Source organism: Zea mays, chromosome 8, assembly GCF_902167145.1.
Source record: "Zea mays cultivar B73 chromosome 8, Zm-B73-REFERENCE-NAM-5.0, whole genome shotgun sequence".
NCBI lineage: Eukaryota > Viridiplantae > Streptophyta > Magnoliopsida > Poales > Poaceae > Zea > Zea mays.
Window position 1 is genome coordinate 126,238,839 of NC_050103.1, and position 8,681 is coordinate 126,247,519.

General features: G+C 48.1%; 1 protein-coding gene and 1 long non-coding RNA gene across 2 annotated transcripts; one reads left to right on the plus strand and one right to left on the minus strand.

Moving 5' to 3' along the window:
- Positions 1 to 324: 324 nt before the first annotated feature.
- On the minus strand, positions 325 to 1,307 carry LOC103635840 (cyclic dof factor 4). The gene has a single exon (XM_008658217.3). It carries the CDS (start codon positions 1,110 to 1,112, stop codon positions 474 to 476), a length of 639 nt encoding a protein of 212 aa, XP_008656439.1. The 5' UTR covers positions 1,113 to 1,307; the 3' UTR covers positions 325 to 473.
- A 1,468-nt stretch (positions 1,308 to 2,775) lies between these two features.
- LOC103635842 (uncharacterized) lies at positions 2,776 to 6,607 on the plus strand. Its single transcript, XR_002264531.3, has 3 exons — positions 2,776 to 2,922; positions 2,995 to 3,729; positions 4,055 to 6,607. It is a non-coding gene; the product is annotated as an uncharacterized lncRNA (long non-coding RNA).
- Positions 6,608 to 8,681: the final 2,074 nt, after the last annotated feature.

The following is an 8,681-nucleotide window of genomic DNA, read 5'->3' on the forward strand; positions in this document are numbered from 1 at the left end:
AAGAAGCTGATTCCGGTAGTGCCACTGGAAACTAATTGCCTAATTGGAAAGGTTTGATGAAAAAAGGTTTAAATGATCTTCACGAAAGCTACGCACGCTTGTCGGTGTCTGAGAACGCAGCGTTATTCATAATCGACATCAAAATTTAACAACTCCCAATGTACTACTCTATATAACAACAGCAGCACCCGTCACTCCCATTACAACCCAGAGCCATGTATTAGTGAAGTTAATAAATTACTACCTCGGTTCTTTTTTATTTGTATGTTTATAAAAGTTCCCAAAACCGGACTTAAGCAACCTTCACAAAAGTTTGATGCGAAGTCAAGGGAAAATGTTAGAACAGGCGCCTGGACCGGAGCATGCATGCACTCAAAAATTGTTACAATACAATGTCAAACCCTACCGTAACCACCACACTCAAACCGCCGGTGACAAGCAAATTAAATCACGTCATTTATTTATTTTTCACATCATATCAGATCAAAAGCGCGGCCCGATGCAACAGAACGATGATCTGCTGTCGCCACCAGCCACAAGCACTGCCCCGTCGTCCCCAGGGGGGCGGTGGCGGCGTAAGCCGGCGACGTGGTGAACTGGGTGGGCGCGCCGAGCTGCTGGTAGGGCGCGGTGAACACAGAGCCGAACACCGGAGGAGACCCCGCGCCCGACCGGCGGCTGTTATCGGTGGCGGTGACAGCGTGCGGCGCCGGCGGTGGGAGCAGCACCGGGCGGTTCTTGCGGCGGCCGGAGCCGATGGGCACGTTGCGGATGGCGCCGCCGGCCGTCCAGTAGCGGTGGCAGGCCCGGCAGAAGTGGCGCGGCTGGTTGACGTTGTAGTTGTTGAAGTAGCAGAACTTGGTGTCCCGGCTCAGGCAGCGCGGGCACGGCAGCCGCACCTCGGCCGCCGCCGCGCGCGCCCGCGCCACCTCCTCCAGTAGGTCGGCGCTCCCGCGCCCCGACGCCGCTGCCGCCTGCTGCAGCCTCGGAGGCGCGGCGCCCGCGTGGTGCGGCGGCGTGGTGATGACCTTGCCGAACAGCTTGATGCCCGCCGCGCCGGTGCACGCGGCCGCCGCCCTGCCCGGTACCGGCATCTCGACATGAGGCAGCATGTTGCGCGAGGCCGAGGCGTGGTGGTGACTGGTTCGGTGGTTTTCGATGTTTCTGAAGGAGCTGTCACGTACTATTAGGCATCCAGTAGACTTGCCCTTGTAGTATATATATAGCTAGCATGCCTGTGGTGCTGGTGCCTTTTGGGCCGCGGTACCGGTCGACGTTTCAGCACAACACATACGCCATGCCTTGGTTGGTTGTCTGCAAGATTTCAGTGAATTTTTTTACAAACTAGCTAAAGAAACATTCCAAAAGAAATGTAACATGTTCATTTAATTTACATGAGCAGATAAATTTACCGACGAGGTCCTTCAAACATTTCTCTTGCATGCAGTTACTTTGCAGACGATTCAATATGTATTAGCTTAGCAGAACGGTAAGAGGAGGCATATGCATGGCTTGGTTACTAAGAATCAGAACAAAGCTAGCACTCGCTGCACCTTCCTAAGCCTTTTCCCATGGCCACTTTGCGTTTTGTGGCATAAAAGTTTCACAAAAAGGCCAAAAAACTATCCAAAACAAGATTCTCGCCTTTACTTTATCTCGGTAAAGCGCATGCTTTTGGGTGTTCATGGTCTTTATCCTCCATATGGTACAAGTAGCTTTTTCGTGAGAGCAGAATCAAAAGCGGGAATCTTTTTAGTTGGAAAGAAAGACTCATGTCTTCCTTTTCCTGCCAGTCCAAAAGAAAGTGCCTCTTTAGCTAGCTTTGCACTTTGGTTGCAGAACCAAATTGCCCAGGAACCTGCAAGTTTAACCCTGCCTCATGAATTACGAGCTGTTTTCTGATTTCGCACAGTATAAGTTTGTTAGATAAGTACCGCACTTCTAATATTAAATCTATACTACTTATTAAGAAGGTAAGAGTAGTCTGCCTCCCTTACGTTCTGCCGTTCTGCCGTCTCTCAATCTCCACCGTCCATCCCACATCTCTGTTTTTCGTGCGTCGTCCGTCAGCCGTCCTGCGTGCATCGCCTCCCGTCCGCCCCTTCCCCGTCCACGCAAGCAACCTAGCTCCCTCTGCCCCCTCCCATTCGCAGTTCTCCTCCCATGCTGGCAACCGCTCCCTCCCTCCACCGTCAGGCGCACCCTCCCCCTCGCTCTGGACCTTCCCAAGACGTTGGAGTCCGTCCCCACGCCTCGCTGGACCCGCCATCACCGCCTCCCCGTTGGGCCACGAAACCCTAGCGGTGCTTGCAACCTCTGGATACCGCGTCCCGCTCCCTGGCGCCTCCGCCCGTGCCTTGCTCCCACCGACGCTGTCTCCTCGCTGGGCCATGGATCCCCTCTGGAACGATGGTTGTGCCGCCTGGCCACGCCGTCGGACCGGCAACAACAGGAACCGCACCCGCCATCCGCGCTCCAAATCTCGCTACTCCCTTCCATCCTCCACATGCATCGCTCCAAATCTTGCTGCTCACTTTCTAAGCGCGAGGAGGAGGCGGACCAGCTGAGCTGGTCGGCTTCCGAGTCGTTGTCTTCGGCGGGGAGCATCGGCCGCACGCCATCTGGAAGGCGGGCCGACCGACGCGGCGGCGACGTCGACGGCGACCGCTCCAGTCGCGAGAGTTTCCAGGCCCAAGGTGAGACGCGCGTGGTTGCTTGTTTTCGGCGGAATTTTCTCGGTTGATTGATCGCATCTGGATTCTCCCCTTTTTTCAGTGGAATCCATATAAATATTGTGGTATGTAATGCTGGTACTCAATTACTACCTAAACTGAATTGCAGCACCACTTCGCCCTTCTACTACACTAAATACACAAGCAGCATCAAGGTTCATTAGACACTCACTTTCCCATCTGACATCTGGTACATACTTGGACATTAAGTTTATGCGGATTCTTGATTATTATGGCATGGAAATGAGATTCTTTTATTTAGATCAGAAGAGGAGCATGCATGAAATAAGTAGAGGAGAAAGGCGGAGTTGGTCTGGGCAGAAGAGAAAGCCTGAACCTTCAGTAGAAAAGAAATCTGTTCGTGTTGCTGCAGAAGAGTTCTTTGCAAAGGCTTCTCAGGAACTTATTGGACATAGTGATAGCAGGGTCAAGGGTCCTGTTATACTCATTTCTGATGAAGATGAGGACTAGATCAGTATGTTGTTTTTTGTCAGTTTGTGAAATATTTATACTGCTGATTTGTCATTGTTGACTTTGTTCTTACTGCAAAAGCAATGCTGGACACAACAGGCCTACTTACATTACATGCTGATGTGTACAACATTGTAACATACTCAGACATGAGGACATATATGGCATATTGGCCACAAAATCATGGTCCATTGATCTGTCTTCATAAAAATAAATGGCACTGACAATCCTTGATTGGTAATATAGATACTTATAGATTATTGCAATTTACAGACTCTTGGCATCATAAATTTAATGATTGAACATGTATACATTTTTCATAACGTGCAATATGTGAACATGTATACATTTTTCATGCAATATGTGAACATGTATACATTTTCATGATTCAGTTACAGTTAATTTAATGATTGAAGTTTTTGTTCCCTTTTGCATATAGACTATTCTTCTGAAAAAATGATAGGACACTACTCTGAGGACATCCTTCGCTTTGACGTAGATGACGCATAACCAATAACCAATACAGGTCCATTGCTTCTCAATCTGTAGTGAAGATAAAGTATCTGTTCTTTACAATTTGGAGAAGTCCTTAGAAGTGTACTTTGACCATCTGACAATAATCATCAATTGTTACAAAAACAATCTGTATTTAGAAGATGTTCATGATGTAAATCTAGCGATACATATTTCACCTACAAAGCATGCACATATTTTGCAGATAATTGTTGGTCAGACTTTATGAAGTTTGACTTTATTGAATCCTAATGTGACATTCTATATGCAGTGATGTACATTTCTTGCCTTCAATTTCTCTATCCAGTTCTCTGATTTTTTTATCTTAACACTTTCAGTAATATTTGGAATGGTCATAAGTCAAACTAGACTTCCCCAGCGACAACGATTCAACGAACAAGAACCAGGCCAGTAGTTATGTAGTGCAAAGATCTACTCCCGGTCCCGGTGAGTTTGATTAGAAATCATGAATGTTTAGTACCTGGCTCAGTTTTTATTAGCAGTGTAGTGAGACCGAGAGCATGAGGCTTCAAAGAGGAAATTTGTTAAGGCATAATAGGTTATATTCTTGTTGTCTACTAACATCAGATGCATTCAGTGAACCAGCTTCCAATGCCTCTTGTACCGCTCATCGGCAAGGGAGTGCTATAGGAGGAGGTTATGGTGAGTTTTGTCGCGACTAACGGTGAGCCCACAACTACAGCCACGTTGAAGCTGGTCTGGTGGAATCTCTTAGAGCAGATGACGATGACGCCGACATCCTGCACCTCTACGACGCTGTCGACCAGGACGCGGGCCCCTCCGTTGCGCGCTCTACAAGTCTGGATCCATCATCGTGCTCGGTAAGACTGACTTCCTTAGGCCAGACATGGTACGATTCTTGCCCCCGTCTTCTTATCTATACTGCTTATCATTTCTGACCTGGTTCTATTTGAGGCTATTTGAGGCAAGGGAAATTTCACTAACAATTTACCATTTAGTGAATCTATTTGAGGCTCACTTCAGTCTAAAGCACTCTTAACTAGATCTTTTCCTTTCCACAATAGACTGTTTAGAATGAGCTGCTGCTCCACCAATTCTTTTGCAGCCTCCTTGCTTGACTCATGATGAAAACCATGACGTAATATGCCACAAACCTAATAGAGTAAACAAAATCTCCCTCTTTATATTGGCCGGCAAAATTGTGATCCTATCAACATAAATGAGTTTTTTTTCACTGCACCACAATTGGCTATAGTTGCTAGATGGCAAGAAGACATATCTCTGTGGTTTTTTGAGTCCAATTATGCCGACTCTAACTATGTAACTCCAAAATCTCTCAGGAAGGCACTACAATGACAGGCGCAAATATTGTAGCCTCATAAGTTACTTGGCTAAATTTACACATGCTAAAATCACTCAAAAGAATTCACTCAAAAGAAACTGGACTGTTAAACAGCAAGCAAATCACTCAAAAGAATTTAGTTTGGGCGTGCCTCTTCTGTTTATAATGACTGTTGAGTGATTTTAGGATAGCAATTTAGTATAGCATGTCATTGAGTAAATGTTGTCTTTTACTAAGATAATTTGAGTGATTTGCTTCCTATTTAAGAGTCCAGTTTTCAGAAATAAAGCGCTTTGTGTGTTCAGAAGAATTACCCAAAATTTCAGAAATGAACTCTATCTTCTGTTTGGGCGTTGCAGTCCAGAGTGATTTGCCTTGCATTTTGTTTGTAGACTGACAACTAGGTGTTGTATTGCAGTATAACTGCATTAGCCTTGGACTTAATCCGGATAAGATGGTTGAGATGGATAACGCATGTGGTAGTTGTATGGACCATAAAAATATTAACAAACAAAGCAAATAGCTTATAAACTGATTTCATGAATTAAGAAACATGAGTCATGATCATGCTTTTTCATTACCTGTTCTGTAAACTAAAAGGGTCTGTTAAACTAACTGAAATTGTGCTACGTGGTATGACTATTTCTGTTTTAAGTTCCTATCTTTTATTAGAGTTCATTTCTGAAAATATTGGTAATGCTTCTGAACACACAAAGCGCTTCGTTTCTGAAAACTGGACTGTTAAACAACAAGCAAATCACTCAAAAGAATTTAGTTTGGGCGTGCCTCTTCTGTTTATATTGACTGTTGAGTGATTTTAGGATAGATGTCATTGAGTAAAGGAACAAACAGCCATTGTTTTTTTGTTTTTTGCGCAACGGAACAGACTGTCCGAATACTCAGTTGCTCTGAATGCTATCTATTCTGTTTTTGTTTTTCTTACAGCTCAGTTTTCATCATTCTTTGAACTGATGCATTGTTGTTTTTTGGTTCCTACATAAATAGAAAGGGCCCATAGGTTATTGGATTATGAGTGATGATAACAAAATATTCTGTTTTAAATTCAGGCAGTCATGCTTTCAATTAGTGTTTAGAAACATATACTATGTTCAAGTGTAGGGTGTTCATTTGCTTTTAGTTCTTTAAAACAAAGCGGAATCAAGGTGTTCATTTTAAACATATATCTGTAACTAAAAGGGTCTGTTAAACTAACTGAAATTGTGCTACATGGTATGACTATTTCTGTTTTAAGTTCCTATCTTTTATTAGAGTTTATTTCTGAAAATTTTGGTAATGCTTCTGAACACACAAAGTGCTTCATTGCTGAAAACTGGACTGTTAAACAGCAAGCAAATCTCCACATGAAGGTGGTCCTTGTGATGAATATCCGTAGGATAATCTGAGGAACTACCTTATATTCCAAAGAAACATACAATTAGATAATATATATTATCTAGAAGACAAAAATAAGACGAAAATGTAATCAGCAGAAACAAAAAACCATTGAAGCATAAAATTAGTTGGAAACAACAAATAAATTAATAATATATCACAATTATCATGTAGTGCTGAATTATAGCATATATTGTGAATGCCTGAATGCAATTATCCAAACTAAAAATCATTACTACTCTATTAAGATAGTAGCGTCAGCGTCCACACCCTGGTTGCCCCCGCCTGCCCCCGCACCCTCCCACGCGCGCGCATGGAAGCAGCCCGCCAGTCCCCGCCGTGCCCCTCCCCCCACGACCGCACAGGCACCGTCCCCCCGCCGCCCCCGCTCCGGATCTCGCCCCCGCCGCGGATCCCACGCTGGCCACGACCGCCAATCTCGGCCAGCCCCCACGTACCCTCGCCTATGTCTCGCCCCGTGATCCTCTCCCCCTCGTCGTCATCGCCCGCCCTTCCATCCACGCGTCGTGCCCCCATCCACGTTTTGCATCGATCCCCTTCCATCGGCGCATCCGATGAGGATCCACATCTGTCACGCCCGTTCGTCGTCGGCGCCCCACATCGATCCCCGCGCATCATCGGTGCCCCCCTCCATAGTTGCCGCGACTGCTACCACGCGCCCTCGCCAGGAGGAGACTGACGCGGCGGCGCCACGCGCCCCCACATGCCGCCCGTCAAGCAGTGTTCTTAAGGCGCCTAGGCGAGCAAGTGGACCAGAAAACCGCCTTAGCGCCTAGGCGGCGCCTAGGCGACGCCTAGGCGACGCCCAGGCGGGTATGGCGAGCAAGGCGACCAGTTTTGCCGGGCGCCTGGACGCCTAGGCGTCGCCTAGGCGACGCCTTAAGAACACTGCCGTCAAGTTCACCATCCCCGCCCTGCTCGCCCCTACCGCAAACGACACTGCCGCCCATCGTCGCGTCCTTAGCGCCTCCCCCGCCCCCGTCATCGGCGTCGCAACCCCCCCGGCCTCCCCGACCTCTGCGTGATGCTCGGGAGTCATGACCGAGCGGCTCCAGATCCGCATCCGCACCCGCCACCGCCCCAGATCCCCCGGCGTGATGTGAAGGAACGACAACCGTGCGGCTTCGCACCTGCCACAACCCCCGATCCATGACTAGAAGAGCTCGAGTCGCGCGTCGGCACAGGTGAGTCGTCCTGCTCCTCTCCCCATTCAGCCCTCAACAACATAGGGATGGCCGATGGGGAGGACACCGGCCACGCGAGACCTCAACACCCCATGAAGCAGTCATGCTTCGACTTCACCAAGGTGGATGCCGCATTTCTCCCCACCATCACTGGCCGTTCGTGGGCCTCTCCTCCCCCACACCGTCACTTGTTGTGCCCTCCCCCTCCAACCCTGGTGCTATCTTTTGGATCCGACCATCGGCGCTGGTTATTATCCCCGATAGTTCGGTCGTCTCCTCTCCCTCGCCCTAACCTCCCATCAATCCGGTCCCCTGTTAGGTTTGCACTCATCAGTCTCCTCTCATGTATTAAGCTGTGAAATGAGTCTCCTTAATTGATGAGGAATTTGGTTCTATACTCGATGCCCTATGATGCAATCCCTAATGACTGCATATGTGTTGAGGGTTACTACACACTGAGGGATGTGTGATATATGAGGGAGTTGTGTTTGTGAAAGAGCTGAACTGCACATTTGACAAAAAGAGCTCAACTGCATATGTGGTGTGTGTGCACTGATGGTTGCCCTGACATGTAATTGTGCCCTGATAACTGATTTGCTATGTTCCTTTTGATCAAAATAGGTGATGTACCTAATTTGCCCTGTGATGCTATAATGAAAATTATTGAGCTAGATACTATACTTGATCACTTGATGAAAATAAATTAGCTGAGGGCCCTTTCCACAGCCTCGGCAACTCCCGCGAGGGTAGCCCTGACCACGACAGCGGCCTGTCTATGCTCTTCTCTAAGAAGCCCCTGGCGCAGGCCGGCCAGGCAGCCGGTCCCGCGGTGGCGGTGGCTCGACGAGGCGGCGACGACGCAACCTCCATCTTCGCCGACGAGCTCGTCCCGCCATCCCCTCCTTCCCCTCACTCCTCCCACCCGTCGGCGCCCAAGAGGTCCCGCCGGTCCCACTCACACCATGGCGGCTCCGACGGACGCTGATGGGAGGCTCTCATCCATCACCTACCTTTTCCTCGACATGGATCCACATGTCTAGACTG

Coding starts and splice junctions, on each gene's coding strand:
- LOC103635840 (XM_008658217.3), bottom strand. CDS start 1,112: ATGCTGCCTCATGTCGAGATGCCGGTACCGGGCAGGGCGGCGGCCGCG.